The 27,255-nt window shown below is 43.7% G+C and overlaps 1 protein-coding gene across 9 annotated transcripts in view; it reads left to right on the top strand.

Annotated features, from left to right (window-relative positions):
- Nucleotides 1-27,255, top strand: part of NTNG2 (netrin G2) — a 127,683-nt gene that overhangs the window by 63,581 nt on the left and 36,847 nt on the right. For 5 of the 9 annotated variants that reach the window (XM_081847067.1, XM_081847070.1, XM_081847071.1 and 2 more), the window contains exons 4-6: nucleotides 19,821-19,993; nucleotides 23,556-23,576; nucleotides 25,805-25,870. In XM_081847067.1, coding sequence (XP_081703193.1) covers nucleotides 19,821-19,993; nucleotides 23,556-23,576; nucleotides 25,805-25,870 — 260 coding nt within the window. The remainder of the gene's footprint in view (nucleotides 1-19,820; nucleotides 19,994-23,555; nucleotides 23,577-25,804; nucleotides 25,871-27,255) is intronic. The other 4 variants (XM_081847069.1, XM_081847073.1, XM_081847074.1 and 1 more) reach the window with 1 other exon arrangement.

Genomic DNA, 27,255 nt, shown 5'->3' with positions numbered 1-27,255 from the left:
AGCACATCAAAGTGCACGTAGATAAATAGGTCTAAGTCAGGAAGAAGCACCTTTGTTTCCTCCCCTCTGATTTTTTTGAAAGGCGGATGACAAATTTCCAGGCTTAAAGAAAGACAAATGCCAACCTCCCTTATCCTGCCTACCCCAACAGTTTTTGAAGGGTGCAAATCCCCTATTCTTGGAAAACTGATGGTTTGCAAGAGAGCCAGTGTAGTGTAGTGGTTAAGAGCAGTGGACTCGTAATCTGGTGAACCGGGTTCGCTTCCCTGCTCCTCCACATGCAGCTGCTGGGTGACCTTGGGCTAGTCATACTTCTCTGAAATCTTTCAGCCTCACTCATCTCACAGAGTGTTTGTTGTGGAGGAGGAAGGGAAAGGAGAATGTTAGCCGCTTTGAGACTTCTTAGGGTAGTGATAAAGTGGGATATCAAATCCAAACTCTTCTTCTTGCCTCAAAAAATACTTTTTCTTGTCCTTGGTCTCCACCAATTGGGTAGCAAAGACTCCCCTAACAGTTTAGCACCAAAGAAAGGCAAGGTCATGAGACGAGACTGAGTAGCAGCATCCACTGCCCACTGAAACATTCCTGCCAGCTACCATGGAGGAAACTAGGGAATGAGGTGCATATTGCATATCTGCAAGCTCAGATGCATAAGCCATAAAAGAAAGCTCAACAACTTTGCCAAAAAATAACTTTTGTGTCTGGATTTTCACATTTTGAAATATGGCAACCCTGCATCTGATAAAATAATTGAAGAAGATGCTGGGGCAGCTATTGGAGGACCCACCTCTGGATTCTTTAGACGGTTCATAATCCCATCTGCAAAGAGGTAGTGTTTCTTAACTCCCTTAGAAGACAGCTTAGTCTTACTAGGGACATTCCATTATGCACCCCAAATCTCATCAAAGGCTTTTGAGAATGGAATGGTAATGAGTTAGCAGAGGGAAAAGCCTCAGAAGCTCCAGTGCCCCCAAGGGCTGAGTGTTCAGTGGAGTTCACTGGCTTTCCCTCATTTAACTGTAACATGTGTCTGGCCTTAACAAGCAAGGCCATAAAAACAGAAGTAGTAAATAGTCTAGGTTGAGGCTTCACAGTAATGACTTTCTCCTCAGACAAGTCCCCCTCCACCTTATCTGACTTCAAGGGTGATCTTTCTGAGTCCGATAGTATCCCCTGCATGACCACACATTCCGGGCAAACTGCGTCCATTAATTTAGGAGGTCTGAAAGCTAATGCAATCTGATGTAGCTGTCATTTGGGTCACTACCTGCTCTTACTCCACCTGATGGATTGCAACCTGTCCTGTCCCAACCTCCACCCAAGTCCTTTTGGGAAGCAAGGGAGGTCTATTCATGAAAGATGTTTGGCTATGTTTGAAACAAGAGTAATAACAAGCAAGTAGAAACAAAATAAAAAAATTCCTTCCAGTAGCACCTTAAAGACCAACTGAGTTAGTTCTAGGTATGAGCTTTCGTGTGCATGCACACTTCTTCAGATACACTGAAACAGAAGTCACCGGACCTTTCTATATAGTGAGAAGGTGGGGAGGGGTATTACTCAGAAGGGTGGTGGGAATGGGTGATTGGCAGATAGCTGCGATGAGCCTGTTGACGACTCTTAACGACTGCAATAGGTCTAACAGGAAAAAGCAAGGGGTGAGAAGGTGAAAAATGGCTTTGTCATGTATAATGAGATAAGAATCCAATGTCTTTATTCAAACCAGGTCTCTCCATAGTTTTAAGTTTGGTGATAAGTTGCAATTCAGCAGCTTCTCTTTCCAGTCTATTTCTGAAATTCCTTTGTAATAGAACAGCTACTTTGAGATCTTGTATAGAATGTCCTGGGAGATTGAAGTGTTCTCCTACTGGTTTTTCTGTCTTGTGGTTCCTGATGTCGGATTTATGTCCATTTATTCTTTGGCGTAAGGTCTGGCCTGTTTGTCCAATATAGAGAGCTGAAGGACACTGTTGGCATTTTAACAAGCAAGTAGTAACAAGCAATCTGTAACAAGCAAGTAGTAGGTCCTCTGTGTAGATAAGATGGATAGGTCCTCTGTGTAGATAAGATGGAGAGAAGGCAGAACTGCTCGATACCTACTTTGCCTTTGCCTTCACCCAAAAGGAAAGCAGAGTGCAACCTGTGATGACAGAATAAATTATGCAAGGAGGGAGCTGCCACCCGAGATAGGAAAAGAGGTGGTAAGGAACACTGAGCTACTTTAAATGAATTCAGATCTCCAGGGTCCAATGAGCTGCCCTCAAGAGTACTAAAGGATCTGGCAGATATAATCTCACAGCCTCTATCTATAATCTTTTAGAATTCTTGGAGAATGGGTGAGGTCCCTGCAGACTGGAGGCGGGCAAATGTTGTCCCCATCTTCAAAAGGTGAGGGGAGACTTCTGGGGAGGAAATGGTGGGATGACTGTCTTTCTGTTGGCTCTCCACTGGCAGAAGATAATGATGTGGTGATTGATGGTAGTCAGAAGAAGGTCTGGCTATCAAATCCCTCTGGGGAAAAAGAGTATTTGAGGGAGTAATCTCAAATGCTCTGATCAAAACTGTTTTCTGCTGTCTGTGCCTGGGGGCTTAGATGGGGACTAAAACAAGCTGGCTTGCATTCAAAGACCACATAAGAACCCTTCATAGGTATATGGTTTGCATCTCTTTCTTAAACATTTTTTAGACAGCATAAGCTGTAACTTCTCTCTAATTCCCTGTAATTTCTCTGCCTACTGATAAAAACTCACAGTTGGAAAACTTGTAAGGCTGCTTTCTGTCTTTAAGAAGAGAGTGTCTAAAGCAAAGCAAAAATCCTGATTTATGGTTGACCATAAAGATTAAATGAACAAGGGAATTCCCTGTGTGAAACATATTTGTTTCTTTTTCCTCTTTTGAAAACAAAAATATTGCTGAGAAACTAAAAGTAATTTGGCCATTACTTCCTCTGTGGGAAAGAATCTTGTTTTGACTGTGATCTTAAGGTGAAAATCTTAAGGTAGAGTTGAGACATATAAACATCCTGTATGGCAAAGGTATCTTTGGAGCTCCCAGTTACTGTTGGTATTGCTTGGCTGTTGATGACTGAACAATTAAAAATGACCAGAGCAACGTTTGATGAAGGGGGAAAGAACATAAATCAGAGAGATTTGAACTGAAAAACTGTAGATGACTGTGCTGATCCCGGGGGGAAGGTTACCGTAGGCGTAGTCAAAGTCCGGTCCTGGGTCACTAGCCTGGAATCAGTCCACAAGGAGCAGGGCGAGGTCTGAAACAGGAAGCTGGGCGGGGACAGGAGTACTGGAGAGTCAGGTCTGGGTCTGGGCAGGAACAGGAACTCAACAACGACGTTGCTCCCACCTGGGACCGGGCCGACTGGCCTTTATCTGTTCTGAGGCCAGGGGCGGTCCCGGCCCCCAGGAGACCCGCCTCTCTTGGCCTTAAGGCGAGCACTCCTTCTGGGAGCAACCAGTTCCCTTCGCCTCTCTGCCCTGAGTCTCTGCAGTTCAGGAGAGGCTAAAGGGTTACTGGGCCCAGGGGGAGACTCACCTGCAGGCACTGAGTCCTCAACCACCTCTGAAGCCAGAGTGGGATCACCTGGTGCCTGCTCCTGAGGCTCCGGCCCTGCCCCAATTCAGCCGGCCCTGGAGGCGGGGACTCCTGTGCAGGCTGGGATTCCTCTGGTTCAGCCTCTGAATCGGAATCCCAGGCCATCACAATGACATTGAAACTTCAGGCAAAATTGATGAAAAGCTGGCAGGACTGGATGATGAAACAGCAAAATTGGAGAAAGCAGATGGTAAAATGGAAATGTCTTTCATACAAGGGTTTGGAGAAGAAGGGCAAGATAAAACCATAAATGGAGACAGGAAGAGTCACCTGGATTTGGCATCGATAGAGCTGAGAGAGAAAAATGTTTTGGAAAAAATTCCGTCCTGGCTCTTCATCAGTTCTAGCAGAGAGAAAGCATTGTGCATACGATCTGAAGTGAATTTGGAGAATGATGTCACTAAATTTATGGTATGCTCCCTGGAAAAAGATTGGAAGAAGTGGAAGGTTCAGTCCTAGAGGATATTGGAATACTATGCACAACAGGAAATGGAAATACAACAGGAAATGGAAACTGAATATACTGAACTGAGTGTGAATTAAAGGATATATAACAAGAAAAGAATTATATTATTTCAATATGTGATTTTAACATGGGCACAGATGGAATAATTTACTATTACTCAAGATGGAGACATGGTTGTGGGAATTACTGGAGGCAAAGTTGATATTAAAGTAAAAACACAGTTGACATTTACAACTAATAATAATAATAATAATTTAGGATCCACTCGTGGAATTTTTGTGGAAAAGTTATGAATTATTCTGAGACACTTGGATTTAAAAGAAATATTGTTTAACAGAAAGTGGAGAAGATGGATGTTATCATGGAGTGAATGTATTTTAAAAAATGTAACTAGAAGGTGAAAATCGGAATTTTTCTTTGTTTCTTTTCTTTGTTTCTTTTCTTTTTCTCTCTCTTTTTCTTTCTTCTTTCTTTTTCCTTTTCTTATCCTTGTTTCTCTTGTTCTTTTCCCTTCCTTTCTTCTTTGCTTGGGGCCTTTATTATGGTCCAGAGATTGTAAATGCATTGGGGTAGTAGATGTTTGATGGGGGGGGGACTCTGGGTGGGAGACATGGAAAGGAAAGGAGAAACAAAGATCCCAGGTGAGAGCTAGAATGCGCTACTACCTTCTGTGCATGTTAAGGGTTAAAAACTACCTTTAATAGAGGACTCCATACTCTGTTTTAACTTTTTGTGGTTGTTTTTGTTTTATTTACATTAGTTTTCTGTATCATCTTGTATCATGAATAAATTTTAATAAAAATCTTAACGGCAGTGGGGGAGAAGACCCAGGTAGCTACCGACTGGTTTGACATCAATACCAGGAATAGTCCTAGCACAGATAATCAAATGATTGGTCTGTGAGCATTTAGAAAAGGATAATTACTAAGACTCAGCATGAGCTTCTCAAAACAAGCTATGTCAGACAAATCTCATTTCTTTTCTTTTTATAGAGTTACAAGCTTGGTGGAACAGGGGGATGCTGTGGGTGCAGTGTATAGTGATTTCAGTAAGGCTTTTGACTAAGTCCCCCATGATATTGTTGTGGAGAAACTGGTAAAATGTAGGTTGGATTAGGTAACTGTTAGGTGGATTTGTAGTTAGTTGACTGACTGAATCCAAAGAGTGCTAACTAATGGTTTCATGTCATCCTGGAAAAAAGTGATGTTGGGTGCCTCAGGGTTCTGTCCTGGGCTCATTGTTGTTAAATGTCTTTATAAACAACTTGGATTAAGGTATTGAGGGGATGCTCATCAAATTTGCAGATGACACCAAACTGGGAAGCGTAGCCAAAGCTACAGAACGGAATCAGAATTCAAGATGACTGGAGAACTGGGCCGAAACTAACAAAATAAATTCCAGTAGGGACAAATGTCAGGTTCTACACTTAGGTAGGAAAAACCAACTGCAACAATATAAGATGGGGGACACTTGGCTTGCCAGTAGTACATGTGAAAAGAATCTAGGGGTCTTAGTAGACCACAAGCTCAACATGAGTTAACAGGGTGAAATAATTATAGCACTCTATTCTGCCTTCGTCAGACCACCTGGAGTACTGTGTCCAGTTCTGGAAATAACAATTTAGGAAGGATATTGACAAGCTGGAACGTGTGCAGAGGAGGGTGGCCTAGATGACCAAGAGTCTGGAAACCAAGGAATAGTTGAGGGAGTTGGATATGTTTAGCCTGGAGAAGAGGAGACCAAAGTTAGCCAACTTCAAATATATAAAAGGCTGTCTCACAGACGATTAGAGCAAGCTTGTTTTCTCATGCTCTGGAGGCTAGGACCTGAAGCAATGGATTGGTGTTACAGAAAGGAGATTCTGAATAAACATCAGGAAACTTTCTGATGGTATGAGCCCTTCAACAGTGGAACAGACTCCCTCAGGAGGTTGTGGGCTCTCCTTCCTTGGAGGTTTTTAAGCAGAGGTTGGATTGTCATCTGTCAGGGATGCTTTAATTGAGATTCCTGCACTGCAGGGGGTTGGACTACATGACCCTCAATGTCCCTTCCAACTCTCCAGTTCTGTGTTTCACTGCAGGCTTGCCTAGCCCATATTCTGAGGTACATTGGAGAGCTTGTGCTCAATCAACAATGGTCTGCTCAGGTCAATGATGTTACATTGGCAGGACAAATTATGCGATGCTTGCCAAATTTAGCTTTGGACCTGGCAAATATACTTGCTGGTTTCTCTCAGCACGTAGCATGTGATAACCTCCTCAATGAAATATTTTTTTTTAAAAAAATAAAAAATTGTCCAGTAGCACATTAGAGACCAACTAAGTTTGTTCTGATACCCAGAACAAACTTAGTTGGTCTCTAATGTACTACTGGACAATTTTAAATTTATTTTATTTATTTCGACTGCGTCAGACAAACATGGCTACCTACCTGAATCTCCTCAATGAAATTATTGACCAAGGACTGTAGCTCAGTGGTAGAGCATCTGCTTTGCATGCAGAAGGTCATAAGTTCAATTTCTGGCATCACCAGGTAGAGCTGGGAATGTCCCCGGCTTGAAACTCTGGAAAGCCACTGTCAGTCAGTGTTGAACAAGATGAACCAATTGTCAGATTTGGTGTGAGGGACCTTCCTATGTTCTTTTCATAGCAAGAATCTCTCACCCATTACTGAATGCTTGCCTCTAGAGTAATAAAGGAAACAAGTGACAAACAAAAACATCACATTTTGTAGGGTTAACCTGATTGGATTTGCAGTAAGGAGTTGCTATTTGATGTTTCACAGCTTCTCTCCTTCCTTTGTTCTACTCAGCGCCATTTATTTAGAATTTATAAAGCAGCTACCCATGATGAAAATACCATAAAATCATTGAAACATCTTAAATTGCTAAAATCACAAAATGCAGAACAAATGGTCAACACTGAATCAAATTAACTCTCTGAAAACACTTAATGATGCAAAAATGTTTTCATTGAGTGGGGCGATATCAAAACTGGAGGTGCCTGTCTGATTAAATAGGAACAGGGTTGTAAAATTCTGATCACACAATGGGAAAAGCTGTAGTTCACATAAAAACCAAATATGAGATACCTGTGGGGAAGTCAGGAGGGCTTCTTCTGATGCAGTGATTTGACTGGTGTATAAAGCACAAGGCTCTTCTCTAGGTAGCCTGGTCCTGGGTTGTTTATACTAACAATATTTCATTGAACTTAGCTTAGTAAACTACAAGCAGCTAGTGCAGATCTGCTATGGCCAAAAGGTAGCCTGTAGCATCCTGCAGCAGCTGCAATTTCCAAACCAACCTTATGGGTCATCTCAGCCCCTGTAATGTTGATCAGCTTGAAGAATACCAGCTTTCCTGGTTTTGGTCTCTATGGATGAGCCAAGGATTGAAATAGGGTCCTCTGCTGTTCCAGAATGACCTTAACAGTATTCATTCCCTAGTCAACTGAGGGGCGATTTTAAAATCAGGGTCTTCTAATATGTAATCACTGCTTGGCATGAAAATACACTAAGATAACTTCCAGATGAGCAGTTTGATGTACATTCAGCCTGATTTGTTTGTGGAGCAATTAGATGACACTGGCTGTTTAATGAGCATTCATCCTGATTCAGTTGTGGGGGAAATAGATGGTGTTGTGGAATACCAACTGCAAGCCGAGTGTCACCATTATCCTATATTTCCTAAAGCAAATTCCTACCACTTTCCTCAAAAAAAAGTCTGAACTTTTGGGGAAGAGGGTTTGTGTTGCAAGGGCTCCAGGTCAGCTTTCTCTGTGCAGCCAGATTGATTGATTCCCACCCTACAAAATAGTGTTAGTGTGTCAGTACCCTAAGCCAGCCAAACCTAGCTTTTGGCCTGTGACCTTGAGATTGAGAAAAGTTAGAAGCATAGCCAAAAATGCTGCATTGGGGGAGGGGGAGTGGCCTCTAGTTCTGGAGGACACGTTATTTTTATGCATCCTCCCCTCTCCCCTCTTTTCTTTCTTATATTCTTTTTCTTCCATCCTGTTCCTATTGATCCATTGGGTAACCAGAGAGGCACAGAACCTGGGACAGGAATAGAAATGAGAAAGCCCTTACTTGGCTAGCAGGCTCAAGTGCGTCAGACCAGAGAGGAGTAAATTGAGGAGAGGGAAGTGGAAAGACCTTTTCTCTCCCTGCAGATTTCTCCAGGGTTGTGTTCTCTTAACCTTCTGAGATACAGAGAAAAGAAGGCTCCCAGTATCTCCTTCCTTTGGCATTGAACGGGGATCAATCAGCAGGTGAGATGGAAAAGGCCAATGTTTGTTCTCTCTACCTCTCTCTCACACACACACACTCTTTCTCTCTACCTCTCTCTCTCCCTTTCCTTGTATTCATGTATTCCCTTGCCGGCATAATTTTCTCCCCTATTTAATATCAGGTGGATATTCAAGTTGCATGAGCAGGCAGGATGTTAATTGAAGTTAATGGGGTGCGTTCTGGACACATGGCTTCAGTTATGAGGAAACCGTTTTGAGAAGCGCAAATCAATTACTGACTCATGATGAAGGCTCTCTTTGCCTTTACTAAGCTTGTTTCATGCATCCCTACCAGCTCTTTAATTTTATTCTAAATGTCTTTTTAAAAAATCCTCCACAATTAACTAATCCCATGGGAAAGAAAGCTCAGTGCTATTTGTTAATGCTACAAAATGCTTAGCAGCTGCAACCACAGGGAATAATAATATATAATAACAACAACAGCAATAACCACAGCAATGAAGCCCTGGCAGCTCTAGCATTTATCAAAGCACGGATTAAATAATTAGAATAAATTATTCAATAAATTATTTTTGGTTTTCTGCTTCATGTGGTGCAGTATCTTCTGATGGCCTGCAACACATTGTGTTAACAGCCAAGCGGTCTCTTTCTAAAACATGTAAGAACCTGCATTTTCCTCCTATGCCATGCTGTGGATCCTTCTGTCCATGAAATCCAGTCCAAAGCTATTTCCACAAACCAAAGGCCAGACATTGATGGCCTTGAGGGGTGGGGGTGGGGTGAGAGGCGGCTCAACCACTTCATCAAGGCCCTGCAAAGCTCTGTTATAGGTCAGAAGAGTGCTCTTGTGGTCCTCAGACTTTTTAGGGGGTTGAGAGGTCCTCCCTGGCAACAGTTTTCCTCCCATTATTACAAATGGAAGTTAATAAACTACAAAAGCTCCAGGGTAAAGCTCCCTTTCTGGTGGAAAGCTCCCATCCATGTCCATACAAGCATTTCCTTCAGATGTAAATAGCAGACTTACCTGGATCAGATATTGTTGTAAATAAAAATATGCCCTTTTCCCTTATGGAGTATCCAAGAGCCTGTATAGAGTCCTTAAGTGGGTTCCCTATTGGTAGGAGAAAATAACAGAGGCCAACCAGAGAATATTGAGAAGCAAAGCAGCTAGTAAGCTTGATCTTTATTGATCTGTACTCCCCTCACACGCAGGAGAGGAGGAGGACCCACAAAAATGCTGTGCAAGGGCTTATAAAGACTTTTGAAATTCCCATCCTCTAGATCAAGACCACCCCCAGAAACATTATGCATACATCACAGAAGGGGTGTAACCTAAGACCACCCCTCAGACACAGCCCACCTACACAGAAATTTAAATGTTGTTTTTCTCTTGTCCTTGTTTATCTCCTGTCTGGCAGGTTACTTGATTGGATTGCCTGGGGAGCCTGGCCATTCTTTTGTAGTGGTAAAATACTTATTTCCTGGGCCAGGTCACAGGCTCACACCTTTATTCAAACACAGATTGACAGGTACAGATAGGTAGCCGTGTTGGTCTGCCATAGTCAAAACAAAACAAATTCCTTCCAGTAGCACCTTAAAGACCAACTAAGTCAGTTCTTGGTATGAGCTTTCGTGTGCATGCATGAAGGTATCTGAAGGTATCTGAAGAAGTGTGAATGCACACGAAAGCTCATACCAAGAACTGACTTAGTTGGTCTTTAAGGTGCTACTGGAAGGAATTTGTTTTGTTTTGACAGATTGACAGGATTCATGAAGGAAGAGACAATGGGGAGGCTTTTACATTTTGACCATGCAGAGAAACATTTGCTCAGTTTAGGAATCAAAATGGTTCCAGGTTGGCTTTCCTGTGCTGATCTATGTACGTGTGGTTATGAACGTTGCCATATATCTAAGACCATAAAATTCCTATCACAATATGTAAGACAGATTCTATAAGGATGGGGGAGAAATTTATTAAAGTTCACACTCAAAAGTGAACCTACCTAACTCAGTTTTCAAAACAATACATGAACATAGCCATCATAAAATTTGGAGATATGTGAATTTTGAAGGATAGCTGTGTTTTAGTCCACATATGTTTTCAAAGTTTGTGAATTTTGTAGGTTCACATCGAAATGCAAACCAAACCAAATTTTTCCCTCAACCCTAGTGAACAACCACCTACTCCTGAGCGACAATGTGTTTACTCAAACTTTGGGATTCCACTAAACCTGCTCAATCCTGCGCATGGATTGTACTGTTTTGGCTACATATTAGCCAGCATGCAAATAACAAGTTTTCTTTTAGTGTTTACCAGGGATGGGGAACCCATGTCCCTCCAGATCTTGTTGGATTTGCAACTCCCTTCAGTCCCAGCTAGCATGGCCACAGTGATGATGGGAGCTGTACAGTGGCGTAGCGTGGGTTGTCAGCACCCGGGGCAAGGCAAGTAATTTGCGCCCCCTAACCCATGGATTTGCGCCCCCTAACCCTAACCCTAACCCTAACCTTAACCCCCAGATGTTGCGCCCGGTGCGGCCGGCCCCCCCTGCACCCCCCACGCTACGCCACTGGAGCTGTAGTCCAACAAGCTTCTGGAGATGTTCCCCTTCCCAGGAACATAGGATGATTCAGTAATAATCCCAGAAGTCCCAGAGTGGGTCATTGTAGCATCACCCATCCTGGAGGCTTTCTCTTTTTGCTTTCTCACTTCCACTGGGAACCACAGCTCTGCTTCATCACCTCTTACCTTGTACATCCCTGGCACTGACACTCCTCTCTTGTATCTGTCCAACCCTCAAAGTGCTGACTCGTAGCAACAGATGTTGCAGATGACTGTGAGAGAAGGATGCCCTTGTCCCTGCGACCTTTCCTTGGTGCCCTGCTGCCAGCATGCCTTACCTGTCCAAGAGAGCCTGCACATGTGTCCAACTGGCAGCTTTCAGACCTTGCCTCATCATTTCCAGAGGGAAGGGGGAAAGGCCTTGTACTAAATATACATAAACAAGCAACCCACTCTCAGCCTTCTGCTATCTCTACAATAAGTCCATTTTATCCTAACAGCTTTTAGGATAAAATGCTGGATAATTCAACTTGATTGTGGATTGTGGAAGGTCCTGGGTTCAATCCTTGACAACTCCAGGTAGTGCTGAGTATGTCTGCTGCCTGAAAACCTGGAGAGCTGCTGCCAGCCAGGGTAAACTGAGCAAGATAGAGTAGTGGTTTTCAACCAGTGTGCCATGGCACCCTGGGGTGCCTTGAATGATGGTCAGGGGTGCCGTGGGCAACCCTGGCCTCTGTCCCTCTTTTTTTCTTTCCCTCCTTCTTCTGATGCCCTTTTGCGTCTCTGCCTCCCAAAGGCTTGCACAGCTGTTTATTGAAGCAGCCCTGGCTATAAGCTCCACGGGCAAATGGTGCCTCTGGGAGGCATCTCTCTTTGGGGTGGGTGAGTGGGAGCTCAGAGACCAAGGATGGCAGCAGCAGTTGCCTGGAGGACACCCAAGGAGAGGGAAGAAGGGAGGAGGCTGAGGGAACACTCCACAAGGAAGGGTGTTTGGGAAAGGGTGAAGGGCTGCCAGCTCTGCAGGCAAGGGGTGACATAACTGGGCTCCTGAGTTCCACAGAGGTGCCTCAGAAAGAATGTAGTTGGTTAAGGGAACCGTGGACTCGAAAAGGTTGAAAATCTCTGTGATAGACCAGTGGTCTGATTCAGCATAAGGCAGCTTTCTATGAGTTCTTAAATAAGAGCAGGGATGCTTAATTTGCATTTTTAGCCTATAGAAATGATGCTGTGTTTCCTGTTTCCAAGCCCACATGTGTGTACCTTGGCTGGTAAGGTAAAGGGACCCCTGACCATTAGGTCCAGTCATGGACGACTCTGGGGTTGCGGCGCTCATCTTGCTTTACTGGCCATGGGAGCCGCGGGTCATGTGGCCAGCATGACTAAGCCGCTTCTGGCAAACCAAAGCAGTGCACGGAAACGCTATTTACCTTCCCGCCGGAGTGGTACCTACTTATCTGACTGCACTTTTTTGGCGTGCTTTCGAACTGCTAGGTGGGCAGGAGCAGGGACCGAGCAACAGGAGCTCACCCCATCGCGGGGATTCGAACCGCTGACCTTCTGATCAGCAAGCTTCTGATCAGCAAGCCCTAGGCTTTGTGGTTTAGACCACAGCACCACCCATGTCCCTTCTACTTTGGCTGGTAGTCAGGCCAAATAAACCCAAGTTAAAGTAGAGCCTAAGACCGGTGCTCTAGCAAATGGGTGGTTTACACAGGGATTGTGCGAAGGAAGCTGGGGAGGTGGAAACATTTCTTCAAGGGGACATCCCCATCAGGGGTTGTCAGTCTTGGCCTTTTGGAGCTGTTCTGCTGTTCCTTATTAAATAATGCATCCTGATTGATTGGTCTGAAAACTGCTGTGTTGTGGGGTCAGGTTGCACAGGTTATCGTTTTCTGATTAGATTGATGATTCTCAAAGGTCAAATTCAAAAAGCAATTCTCTGACAAGATTGATCCTTTGGATGAGGATACTTCCCACCACCCTGCAGATGGGGCCTGACAAAGAGAAATGGCTGACCTGGAACTGCAAGGGATGGAGCAGGAAGATTACCTGTATATTCCTAATGCATCTTACAGATGCGGTAAACTCATGTCTGTCTTTGGGATGCTAGGTCAAACAGTGTTCCTTGCAAGACCTTAGTTGCTGGAACAAGTTACGCTTTGTAGAACTTTAGCTGCATCTCAGCTAAGCTATAGATAGGTAGCCATGTTGGTCTGCCATAGTCAAAACAAAATAAAAAAATTCCTTCCAGTAGCACCTTAAAGACCAACTAAGTTAGTTCTTGGTATGAGCTTTCGTGTGCATGCTAAGCTAGGAATTGATATAGAGGAGATAGCAAAAAATTAAACCTGCTGCTTTATCAAAAAGCATTTTTAAAAATTAATGTCCCCCATCATTTTGAAATCTATTCAAATGTTGTCACAATAAAATAAAAATTGCAAAATCACTTGCCTTGGTTGGGATGTTTAGTGAAGGGTGGGCAATAAATGTAATAAAAAATAAATAGTCAAGACTTTCACAAAGAAATAGGGGATAATCCATCTCTCCTCCCCCCTCCCAAATACCTGAATGAGGACTGAGCATACTGATGATCAGAATGGTGATCGTCATATGAAGAAGGAAAAAGGAAAACTGGGGGTGGGGGTGGATTGGAGTATCCGCTACATCATGGTATGAAGGTGTATCCTCAGCAGTGAGGATACACCTCCATACCCTAATTTTAAAGTACCTGGTCACCTGGAAGAATTGTGGGTGTGAGTTCCAACCGGGGATTCTCTAGCCCTGCCTCTGACTTTCTTGGGTGCTCTATTCAAAGTGAGAATGGCATGTGGTTTAAAGGTGCTGGGCAATTTCTGGTCTTGAGACCCTGGCAAATCCTCAGCATCATCACTATTCAACTTTGCCACCCCTCTGATTCTCAAAAACATACAAACCTTTTTCAGAAGCAACTTGATAGCTCAGCTACAGGACACAGCTTTGCATACTGAAAGTCCCAGGTTCAGTCTTTGACAGTACCAGTCAAAAGTGTGGGAGCAGTCAAATTTCTAGAGAGGGATTGTTTGTCCAGCAGTAGATAAACTTCCTGTTTCCTCCTGGGCTGGGACAAACTTCCTCTACATGTGACCAGAGGTTTATATTATATTATATTATATTATATTATATTATATTATATTATATTATATTATATTATATTATATTATATTATATTATATTATATTATATTATATTATATTATATTATATTATATTATATTATATTATATCCTCCCCGTCTCCCTGAACATTCACATAAAAAGGAGTTATGGTAATCATGGCTGGAGCGGCAGCTGGAGTTGGAGTGGCATGGCAGCTTTTGTTCACTCACCGTGCACAGCCCCTGGTCCTGCTTGGTGTGCACATGAGTGTGCCCCGGGCGCCAGCAAAGGATGCAACACCACTCTGTAACCCCCACTGAACTCAGTGGGACTTATTTCTGAGTAGACATGCATAGGATTGCGTTGTCAGTTTGTAATACTGATGTTACCCAATATATAGCAGGATTTCAAATATATGTAGGGAGTAAGTCCTGAGCAAACTGGAAGAGGATGAACTAGACCTTATTGAGCTAAAGTGGACTGGTAGGCTAACTCCGTAGAAGGCAGCTTCCTATGTTCATACTGCCCCTTGGTTTGATCTGTGCTTGCTTCTGTAAGTAGGACTTTTCTCCCTCTACATCCCTAGGTCCTGTACCACAGTGAAGAGATGATGACCTGCAGTGACCCATGCTAGTTTGCTTTCCCTCTATGTGTATGGGTTTTTTCCCCTTCTTTTTTTTTTTATTTAAGGAAATTGCCGTAAGAGACGAAGGCAATGTTCCGTGGGCGTTCAATAATTCAGAGAGTCAGGCTCTGTGGCACCTGAGCTCTGGTCATTGCCTATTCAAAGGGTGAGGACAGTCGTGCAGAAAACTCTGATTGGTGGGGGCATAAGGAGAAAGCCGTCAGAACCCAGACACAGGGCTACCTTGATTTGTATAATCTGGCAGAGGGAGAGAGAGAAAGAGAGAACTTCACATGCGCGCGCGCGCGCGCGCACACACACACACCACTATCATCCTAGACTGCCATTTGCTGTAACCCACTCCCCAAGTATTTAAGTGTGATAGGTTTAAGTTATTTCCACTCTGTCCTTAGAAGCCCTTTCTGCAACTGGCTTTTGCTAGATATCTTGTTTGTTGGCCACATTTGCCAGCTCTTTGCTCCAGATATCAAATCTGTTCCCCTTGCACCCCTTGGAGAACAAGTCCCCCGCTCCCGCCTCTGCTTCCCTGTGTTGGTTTTGGAGTGGAGCAGAACAAAGTGTCATCTGGTGAGTGAGAAGCAGGAGCGGGGGCTGCTCACCCAGCTTCTTCCTGGCCTACGAGTAAACAGTTGGTTGGAAAACAAGAGCAAGGATAAAAATAGCTATGGCAGGGTTTTGGTTTTAATTAAAAAGTAATAATAATAATGAGGGACGCATGTGGTGCTGTGGGTTAAACCACAGAGCCTAGGACTTGCCGATCAGAAGGTCGGTGGTTCAAATCCCCGCGATGGGGTGAGCTTCCGTTGCTCGGTCCCAGCTCCTGCCCACTTAGCAGTTCGAAAGCACAAAGTGCAAGTAGATAAATAGATACCGCTCCAGCGGGAAGGTAAAAGGCGTTTCTGTGTGCTGCTCTGGTTTGCCAGAAGCGGCTTAGTCATGCTGGCCACATGACCCGGAAGCTCCCTTGGCCAAGAAAGCAAGATGAGCGCCGCAACCCCAGAGTCAGTCATGACTGGACCTAATGGTCAGGGGCCCCTTTACAACAACAACAACAACAACAACAACAACAACAATAATTTGAAATCTACCAGCAACACACAAATGGCATTGAGGTGTGGGCAGACTTTGCTGCATCCAAAACCTTAGAGAGTGTGTCAGAAGAAAGGTCCACTCAGTGAATATTCATGGTGTTCAGTGCTGATTTTGGTCTTAAGTGATTTTGGCAAAGGAGTTGGGGTAAAAACAAAGTAAGTAACACAAGCTATGAAACAGGGTAGCTGCTGTTTAAGCTACCCAGAACTTTTTCTGGAAACAAATAATCTCTAGTTCTCAGTCTGTGCATTTGAACCTTCTGATGGACGTTGTTGAGAATATACTAATGAAATCCTTTCCGATAAGCATGAGCTTCACTACTAGATGATACCAAATCAGGCTGTGGATCCATCTTGCAGAGTATTATCTAAAACGACCAGAAGCAACTCTGCGGAATTTCAGATGGGAACCTTGCAATTTGAAACAAATAAAATAAAAATCCATTCATGTTTAAAGGCAAGCCTATGTAATTTGTACTTTCAGAAACAATATGGGAACTAAAATGTAGGCAATCCTTAAAAATTCACACATCTCCAAATTTTGCAGGGCAGTTCCCCAGACAAGTAATGTGTACAAAAATGCATATACTTGGAAAAAATGTACATAAATACGCTTACTTTAGTAAAAACAACATAGAGACAAATGTATTAGTGAAAAAGGCTCTGCAAAAATGTGTATATTAGGCCAAACTGCATACAAACATGTGAATACTAGGAGAAATTCACACTAAAATCCTGATAAATGAGACCCGTTTTAAGGAAAAATAAATGAATGGCAAACTGACGTGGAAATGTAATAACCAAATTTAATATTAGAAGCATTAAAAACTGAGAAACCAGAATTGGCAGATCTGCCTATCCCTAATTGCAGTGTAGGTGCCAGTCAGATTTCTAGGGGGAGAAAGCGTTCCATAGCCAAGCTTCTCTCACAGAAAAGTAACTGCTCTATGGTAGCAGAGTGAGTGATGCTCAGGTGTTGTGGGAAGACAGCTAAACTCCCAAATCTTGTTAAATTTTGAAATGAGTCTTCTTAGTGGAAACAGACAAAGGAAAACAAAAGAAAAAAATCACCAGTTGGTAATTTTGTTTCTTACGTAAGCTGGAGATATACTGTACAATTGGGACCAACAACAAAATATTGCAGCATGGAACGTTCTCTGCAGCATCCTTCTTTAGGTTACTCCAAGTCATGTTCACTCCCACCCAGTTTTCCATTTCTGCTCCACCTGCTTCTCTGACCCTCAGCTAGCATTTATCGGCCACAATGAACACTTGGTCTGCATTGAGTTTGTTGGACTTCTCCCTAGTACTTTTTCTAAAGATTTATTGTACTTATGCAAAGTGTAGTGGTGCCCCTGGGCAGGAGCCCCAGATTGTGAGCTTTCATTTTAAAGTAAGTTTTTAGCCCTCCTAGAAAGAACATTGTGGGGCAAAAAAATTGTACAGTGGTACCTCTGGTTACAGACGCTTCAGGTTACAGACTCCACTAGCCCAGAAATAGTACCTCGGATTAAGAACTTTGCTTCAGGATGAGAACAGAAACTGTGCTTCGGCGGTGCGGCGGCAGCAGGAGGCCCCATTAGCTAAAGTGGTACCTCAGGTTAAGAACAGTTTCAGGTTAAGAACGGACCTCCAGAACAAATTAAGTTTGTAACCAGAGGTACCACTGTACCTTCTAAGTGATTTTTGTGACATGAGAGTGGTGTGACTGCCTTGTATATTAATCCTGGAAACTGAGGAATATTCCCTCTTGTTATTAGACAGCAACAGCATGTGTGTGTGTGTGTGTGAGAGAGAGAGAGAGAGAGAGAGAGAGAGCGCGCGCACGAGAGAGAATGTGTTGGATAGTGTTCCATAATCAGGACCTGCAGGACATAGCTGGCTTCCCATAAGGTTGTCAGATGTAGTTGTCACTCTACTTTTGTGATATGCCCTGTCTCCCCCATGGCAGCCATTTTGTAGCTTTTGCCCCCAGCACTCTCTCAAAAATTTGCCCACTAGTCCAAAAAGGTTGGCAACCCTGGCTTACAAGATAATCTTTGCTCTGGTTCCTCCAGTCTCTGCTTCTTCCATACACACACCCCAATACCAGTTTATCCCGTAACACACCAATGTATTTTTGGCAAGAGTGGTTTCATTGGTGCCAGCTTGCACCTACAATGGAGGGTGCCAATGTCATGTGACACCGTGACATTGCATGCGCGATGTTATGCAACATCATGACTCCCTGTGTGTGATGTCGCACAGCATCATGACATCCCATGCGCAACGTCGGCACTGGATATAGAGAGGGATCAGCCGCCTCCTTAGCTTCGGAACAGGCCAAGGTGCTTCCACCCCCAGGAACCAGCACCCCAGAAGGACCTTGAGTGCTAGAACTAAATTCTTCTTTCTTGGGAAAGATGTGTACATGATTTATAAGCTTGTTATGAAATTCCCATGGAAACCTTGGTGGAATGCCTGCAGCTTACAATAGCATTCCTAATTGAAATTTAAACAAGGATTTAGTTAAACCCCACCATGGTCAACTGGGAGAGCACTTTGGGTGTAGCTGCCCCAACTTCACCTACTGTTTTTAACTTCTACCCGAAGAGTATTTCAGGATTTCACTTCTTCCCCCTGCCCCTTGCTTAAATGTGTGTTTGTATTTTTGCACACCTTGAGCCCAATTGACACCTGCTTGTCGTGTATGGGTAGTGCTGTTTTAGCTATGTAAGGACTGACACTCAGTGTCTGAATAATAGAGGGAATGGTTTTTATTTATTACACTTCTATACTGAAGTTATATGGGTGGTTTACAATAAATTATCCTTGCTTCTTTCATGTTTTCACTTCTTTCTCTCTTTATTTACTCCTGCCTGTCTCTTACCATTAAACTAGCCATGAACACTGGAGCATTAGGTTATATCCCACTTTCAGGAACCTTTAAGAAGCCAAAGTGCTGTGTGTGTGGATCTATTTTGAACTGAACATGATTGACTATTAACAACTCCAGCCAGCCTTGGAAATGGAGAAGCAATTGTAAATGGGCCCTGAGTTGTAATGAGAGGCATTCTCTGATCGTTACTTGCATATGCATTGATTATTTGATTTGGAACATCAATTATCTGTGTAAAAGGCTTTGACTCTAAAGAAGCTCATGTGTCAAACATGAGAAGGTAATGGAAGGACTTAAAAGTTGACATGGATGGAACAAGTGAATGGAACAAAAATCAAGTCCAGGGAGGGAAGGCAGAAGGCTTGTACTTTGTGTCTGTGTTAGTACTGTGCCAAAAAAAATTTCTCTGTCCTTTTTTACCATTTGCCATCCATTAATGAAAAAAGAAATTGCGCTATAGAATTTGTTATACACTATCACTTCTTCTGCAAATGGGACTTTGGTGCTGATCTTCACATGAAGGCCCATAAAATATCAAGGTTTTCAGCTGGTGCAAAAAGACACATGCAAGCACACAAAAAGCTGGGTGTACCTGTTTTCTCCCTCTAAACATTTATCTAGCACCTGCAGCCTCCCTAGCTGCTATGATTCCTGCTATGAAAAAAGCCCATCAGAGGAGTTACCTCATGATTTTCTCCTCGGGCTTTGATTGAAACATGGACACCTGGGGAGGGTGCAGGTTACATGCAGCTGGTGTGATTATTTGTAGAATGAAAGAAAGGACACCTGCAGAACCCCTTGATCACTTCAAAAGCAAGATAAGCACATAACTGCCCCCCACACTGCACTTGTAAGAATGACACTGAAATTTTCACTCCTGCTTTGACCATTTTCAAGTTGAATTTCTTTTCTCATTGGTTAACAGAGAACAGTAAAATAAACAAAACAACTGAAAAACAGAAAAATGCAGCACAGCACTGTCTTTAATCCATCACCTGTTTTCGTCACAGTTCAGAAATTGTGGCGTTTTGATGAATTTCTAATGCTTTTATATTGTAATGTTTCTGTGATGTGTCCATGGCTTTTTGTCAGCTGAAATTGAAAAAGAGCATTTATACATTTTTAAAGACTTCAATGGATGAATAAAATAAGAGCCAATCGCAGCCAGTCTGTCTCCTCTGTTCCTCTTGTAGGTGTAAATGCAACCTCCATGCCAATCTGTGCACCTTCAAAGAGGGAAGCCTCCAGTGTGAGTGTGAGCACAACACAACCGGTCAGGACTGTGGGCGATGCAAGAAGAACTTCCGCAGCAAGTCTTGGCGGGCAGGATCCTACCTGCCCCGCCCCAATGGCTCTGCTAATGTCTGTAAGTAGCTGTGCCAAACTGTGCTGATTTTATCCTGCCCCCTCCTCTCCCTCAAGTGGTCTTTGTGCATTGGTGGTACTGCTGAGCACCGGTCCTGTTCGGAACAGAGTCTGCAGGGAGTATCAGCAATGCTTGGCCACGGACCAGGACCATGGATAGCTGCCCAGGCTAGAATCAGGTATAAAAATATATCTAAGTCTTCCACGGAAAATGAAAACAACAACAAATGGTACAAAAAAATAAAATAACAAATACAAATTGCTAGGCAGTGATTATTGATAATTACTAGCTCTGGAAACCACAGATGGAGGGAGTGCTCTGGTGCTCAAATCCTGCTTGTGGGCTTCCCATGGGCATCTCAGGATGTTGGACCAGATGGACCACTGCCTTGTTCCAGCAGGCTTTTCCTACGTTTGTATGATCTTATATTTTTGTGTGTGTGTGTGCATGTGGATTAGATAGATAGATAGATAGATAGATAGATAGATAGATAGATAGATAGATAGTTCTCCTTCTGACACACTTCCCTACGCAACACCTCCAAGGCCCTGGTCCTCACCCAGGGCCCCAACAAACTCACAGATATCACCCCTCAGAATCCCACCACAAGGAGGGTTCCTAGAACCTGCTATCATCACCCTGCACCACATTCACCCCAAACATTTAAAGCCCTATCTTAAATACTCACAGCTTCCTCCAAATAATTCTGGGAGTTGTAGTTTGTTAAGGGTGCTGAATGTTCTTAGGAGACTCTTCTCTCCCCCCACAGAGCTACAGTTTCTACAGTAGTTTAACAGTCAATCCCTCTTCCCAGAGAACTGTAGCTCTGTGGGGGAAGAGAAGAGTCTCCTAACAACTCAGCACCCATAACAAACTACAGCTCCCAGGATTCTTTGGGGGAAACTATGACTGCTTGAAGCAGTATCATAGGGATTAAAACGCATGGTGTGAATGTGACCCTAGCCTCTCCCACTAAGGTTTATGAGCAGGTACCCAGGTCTGATGGGTTGGCCACCACTGGGTCCCATTCAGCACTCAAATCAGTGGTACTGCACAAATCCAGTTCCAGGTGACAGCAGATTTGGTTTGGTGAATTTTCCAGGGGGTCCAAAGGATGGTAAATAGGACTCCCCTCTGCTCACAGTTCTGCACACCTCTCCTCCTGCCTTTGTCATGGTGGAAGAGCAACTGCCACACCACTGGCTCTTTAAGCATCCTAAAGCATTTCCCAAAGATGCCACATATTGTTCCGTCCTTCCTTCCCACCTTTGAGTGAAAATGTATCGGCTTTAGGGTGATCAAAGCAGAAATCCAGTCTCAAAAGGCCATGACAGGAACGCTTTGTTTTTGCCAGGAACTTGAAGACGTGGGCCCTTTGAAAGGGAACAAACTTGTCAGCTGCTGCTGAGTGCCTACGATCTTTCAAAGGAGCGACAGAGAGTTTTTTTGGTGCTGACAGGCACCAGGAGCTGCTGGCTCCCCATTATTCCATTATGCTTGCTTCTCACACTCAGAACACAGAGCCCAGGTGTCCTGCGTAGAGCCAGAGTCTGCAAGCTCAGGGCATGGGTGTCTACAGGGATTTTTCTAGGGCGTGTGCAAAGCCAAAACACTGAAACAGGTGGAACAGGCTAGTCTCACACAAAATTTGAGAAGAATGGTGCCCATGCATTTTGCCTCATATCTCAGGCTCAACAAATGCAAGGATCTCATTATTATTATTATTATTATTATTATTATTATTATAAATGAAAATTGGGAATCTGCAGGTTATGTTTCATGGGGGGGGCGGGGAGGACTTTCTTACCTTTCTCTTCACCTGTGAATGGCCATAGCTCAGTTTCCCTGTGTTAGATAAACCAAAGGAAATTAAGACGGGACTCCTGGTCCTCTAATAGTTGCTTCGCACATATAATTGTGGCAGACCTGTCTATATTAACCCTGCCATGTAGAGCAAAAATCCAAGCTTAGGAGTTTGCAAAAGCCTGGGCCAAAGTACGTTTTCAGGAGGTGCCCAAAACTGAGACTGCTGCTTCTTTGAAGGTCAAGACTGCAGGGGTCAGCAAACTTTTTGAGCAGGGGGCCAGTCCACTGTCCCTCAGAACTTGTGGTGGGCCGGACTATATTTTTTTTTTGGGGGGGGGATGAACAAATTCCTATCCCCCACAAATAACCCAGAGATGCATTTTAAATAAAAGCACACACTATACTCATGTAAAAATACCAGACAGGCCCCCCAAATAGCCCAGACATGCATTTTAAATAAAAGCACACACTCTACTCATGTAAAAACACGCTGATTCTTGGACCATCCGTGGGCTGGATTGAGAAGGTGATTGGGCCAGATCCGGCCCTCGGGCCTTAGTTTGCCTACCCATGGTCAAGAGAGTCATTACAGTCAAACCGTGCAGCTCAACCCACAAAACAAAACTTTTGTTCAAGTTCTTGGTCTTGATGTCACTGGGTGACATCTCAGCCATTCACAAGGTAGTTTCTTAGCCTCAGTCACCATCTGTAACATGGGAACAACAGCCTGTTGTGAAGACAAAGGTGATAAGAGTGAGTACTGAGATGAATGCTCTCTGTGTCTGATTGTCTCCTCAGTTACTGTGATTTTGCAGGTGTCAAACCCTCCCCCAGGTCTTTAATCCAATATGTTTTGTAACACTTCACAGCTATTTACAGTTACCATATCCCCATGGTTTTTCACTTCTGCTGCTGTTTTACTATTCCCCCCAATTGCTTCCTTCACATAACCCCCCCCTCCGCACCCAACCAACCAACCAACCAACCAACCAGGGATCACATACTGGCTTTGATGACTTCACAATTATATCTAGGCAACTCCGTTTAGCTAGGTGCTGTCATGAAGAGCAAAATAACTTACTGGTATAAAGGAAATAATTTTTATATTATTTACATGAGCACTGCAATTCTAATGAAGCATTCTGCAAAACTGCCTGTCCCTTCTCTACCCACCCACCCATACCCCACATTCTAGCTGAGCACTAGTAAGAATTGTTCAGTCATACTTCATGTTGCGTCCACTTCATGTTGCGTCTTTTTGCGTTATGTCCTGCAGCAACCCAGAAGTAACGGAATGGGTTACTTCCGGGTTTTGCCGCTCATACATGCGCAGAAGTGCCAAATCGTGCCGCGCACCTGTGCAGACACAGCACTTTGAGTTGCGGGCATTTCACGTTACGGACGGGCCTCCAGAACAGATCCCGTCCGTAAGACAAGGTATCACTGTACTAAACTTCATGCACTTGAAATGTGACTTATTAGTAATAAGCTGTTATGCCAAAACTGACAAGTATATATGACCCTACCCGGACACAGGGCAAAGTAAAAGAGCGCTAATAAGTTAGGTTATCAATTGGCTGATCCCCACAGGTCACTGCAGGTTACCTGGGTGTAAACCGCACCTCTGTGTTTTGCCCTGTGCCAGCTGCCTTAACATCCGTGTGCTTATGAGCAAGCTTCCTGTTAATTAGCACCATGCCCTTCTTTGTATTTGCTGACCCTCTTTTTTCCCCTTGCCCTTCTTCTTTTCTTCCAGGTGCAGCTCCAAACTTTGGCAGTAAGTAGAAAATGAAACTTGAAACTCTGGGATTTGACGTGTTTGGTGCATGGTCCCTGTGCATGTTCCTTGATGGGGAGAAAGAGCGGCTGTTTTCACTGTCCATTAGCACCTTCCGGGCAATATGTCTGCTCCTCTAATTGTGCCTCATTTCCCATCCTGTCAAAAGAACCTCCTTTGACTTCAGTAACCTCATTGTCTCTGCTGCTCTGCCATGTTTTTCCCTCCCCATGAGGTTTGTTAGAACAGCAGAAGGGAAGGAAATAAAAGTGTGTGCGTGTTACCAAAATCACCAGTGGATGCCGTGAACTTTTCCCCTCAAGTATCACAGGCAGGACATTAAGTCCTCGCTGCCACTAGGAGAAAATTGTGTTAAGATTTTTCAGCTACAGAATCTGGTCTCTTTCACTTTCATTAGACTAAGGTGTGCCGTGGTGTGTGTGTGTGTGTGTGTGTGTGTGTATTAAGAGGAAGATATATCGGGACGTTTCAGCTGAGTATATGGACCTACTTTTTCCACACAGCATATAGTTAAACTATGGAATTCACACTCACAAGATATAGTAATAGTCACCAACTTGGATGGCTTTAAAAGAGAATTAGGCAATTTTATGGAGAATTAAGCTGTTGATGGCTACTACCTCCGCTGGCAGAGTCAGTATGCCTCTAAATGCCAGTTGCATTGGACACAATCCATTGGGTTCAAATAAGTGGATAGCAATCAATCCCATGCTCACAAATGAGCTCAATAATACTTACTTCTGAGTAGGCATGCATTGGATTGTACCGTAAGTGTATATTGTTAATATGGTTAAGATACTGCTGGAAAGGCTTGGTACTTTAAATATAACTTGACAAAAAGTCCTGAGAAAACTATCCTATGGTTTCTTTCTCCTCTCCCCATCCCAATCCTTATTTTTGTTTTGTTAGCAAATGAACGATCAAAGCGAGTTACTACCACAAAAGCTACTACCACTACAACTCCCAAAACCACTTCCACCACCACCACTACTACTACTAGCACCACCACCACCACCACTACTACCACTACTACCACCACCACTGCTGCTCCTACTACTACTACCACTACCACTGCTGCTCCTCTTCCTCCTACTACCACTACCACTGCTGCTCCTCCTACTTCCACCACACTTGTTACAAGTCAGCAGCCAGGTGGGTGCCAAGCTGTAGTTTGCTAGGCACAAGCTCCTCATCCCCTTACTTGCTCATGTAGATCTACTAGAGCTGATTCTGCTGTTCAGTCTTCCATCGCCCCCTCCCTTCTGCAACAGCTTTGTATGCTGCTTCACTATGTTAAGTAGCAACAAATAATGCCATAGAAGGATGACTCTAGCCTCACTAGCTTGCCTCTTCACTTGCCTTGTAGGTGTGGATTGGGGTACGTGGGGGGGGGTTACATTGTGCTTCTGCTCAGTTCTTTCCATTTGTCAGCAAAAGTGCTTGTTTGTTTTCAGACCTAATTAATACAGAGAAGGGCATTGGCAGGACAGCACACATTAATAATGTGCAGCTTCTTTTCCTTTAGGGCTGCAGCTGCAGTAACGCCTTAAAAAAATGGGTGCTATGATGAGATGGGTGAAGGGGTGGGTGCTCTGGTGATGTGGCAAAAGGGCAGGTGTTCTGATAAGGTGAGCGAAATAACAGATGCTCTGATGAGGTGCAGGGCCACAGGTTAGCCACCACAATTTAATGTATCTAGCCATCAGTCTGAAACAGTGCCTCTGGTTCAAGTACCCATTTTGACCGTGAAGTTCATTAGGTGGCCAGTCATTCCCTCTCAGCCTTACCCACTTCACAGTGACACCTCCTAGATCTTCTTGGAGAACACTCAAGATATAAATATAAAATATAAAGTAATATCCCACGATCCTTTGAAATGCCCAGGAGTTCTGTAGCAGTAACTCTGAGTTGTACTGTTGACATGTGAACATCATTGATTAAAATTTGCCCTCGCCAGTTAGTCAACTGAAACCTGAGCTGATTAATCTACAAGTTGAAGTGGTTAATTTTATAGCCCTGCTAACTCAGGAATTATCTATGAGACGTTATACAGATGGTTATACTGTGCTTTAAGTTTCTCCAGAATTTTTCATGCTAGTCTTTTCCTAGGGAAGAGTTTCAAACACTGCTGAGAATCTTTCTCTGTACTTTCTCTTTTAATGTGCGTGTGCGTGTATGTGTATGATTCTTTTGTACCCTCTGAGCAGCCACTGTTAAGCAACCAGCTGATCTCCCTCCTTCTGTGTCTGTGCAAGAGGCAGAGATAAAAACAGGTATATTTTACAGATAGCTTGATGCTCCTAGTTCCTTAGCTAGTGCTTGCTTTTCTGCAGTACACCCAAAAGCAACAATAAACCAACCAAGGCAGCCCCAGACTGCATAGTATGGGAAACAGAGAGACCTTCCCATTGCCAGCCATTTTCTGGGTTATGTTGTTGTTTAAAAAAAGCAAATGCAGCTTCGGAAGCTATTTCATTAGACCAGTGGTGGTAAGGAGGAGGTGCTTAAACCTTTATCTTCCCCTATCCCTGCTTTTTGCCTTTCAAGGAAAAAGAGCTATCTATTGGCAGAGGTGGGTATGGGGGCCAAGGACTCATAGAGTCATATAAAGGTTGATCCCTTACAAAATATGGGGCACTACTCCTCCAACCTCAGCCACCCTGCACCTGCCCGTTTTCTTATTTATAACCAGTCCAGGGGGTAGCAGAATTGTCTGCCAATTTCCTCCTCCTTACTCACAGTTTTGCCCTTGCAGAACTCAGCAGGGAGGAGGATGGAGACAATACTAGTTGGCTTTGCCTGCCTTCCACTCTAACTAGTCTCAGTGGGCATCAGCCACTACTGAACCAGAGGAGTTGTGGTGGTAAGAAGGCACATGAGGGCAGGCTGAGGTTTCTGAGACAGTGCCTCACTCACCCTCATGGACCAGCCTTCATTGCTGATAGCCCTGCTAGGTTGCTTAGGCACTAGACCTGCCTGGGGGAGCCAGGCACTGGTACCGACCCTGGCCCCAGCTGCTCCCATCTCCATCTCTGCCATTCGCTCATGCTTGCCTGATTGCAATGTAAAACCATCCATGAATGTCACCGAGACACAAGGCTAAACATCTCAGGATAAAGTGAATTAATAATTCCCCCTGTTCTGTAAAAGCTGAGCCAGTGGAGGTGTGTGTGAATGACTAAAAAGCAAAATGCCTCCGGGGTGACTTTTTATTGTGACTCTAATTAAGCCCTTGCCAATTTGACGGGGGCTGTCATGGTACTCTGATTTAACACCCTTATTAATATCAATTGGCTTCTGTCTCCCATTTCAACAGGACACGATCTGTTATCCACCTTTAAAGTGTGGCTTTAAAAAAATGAAAAAAGTTTTTAAAAAATGAAAAAGTATATCCCTCTAAATTGTTTATGATCCAGCCATACTGGCAAGAAAATTACGTTTCTGTCGTTTCAGATTTTTCAGCTGAACACACTTCTTGACCTCGTCTCCTTCCACATTCCTCCTTAGGTTACTTAAATTGAGTTTTGGTTTTTGTTTTTTGTTTTGTTTTTCAAATTAATCCCTTTTCTGCCACTCCTTTTTATATTTTTGAGCAGAGACTGATAGCCCATAAAATTGATGTGGGGAAAGTACTGGCTGCCGAGTAAATTCTTTTGTC

Source organism: Podarcis erhardii (genome assembly GCF_964252035.2).
Source record: "Podarcis erhardii genome assembly, chromosome: Z".
NCBI lineage: Eukaryota > Metazoa > Chordata > Lepidosauria > Squamata > Lacertidae > Podarcis > Podarcis erhardii.
Note: the sequence above shows the minus strand (reverse complement) of the source record. Positions and strands in the feature narration are given on the sequence as shown.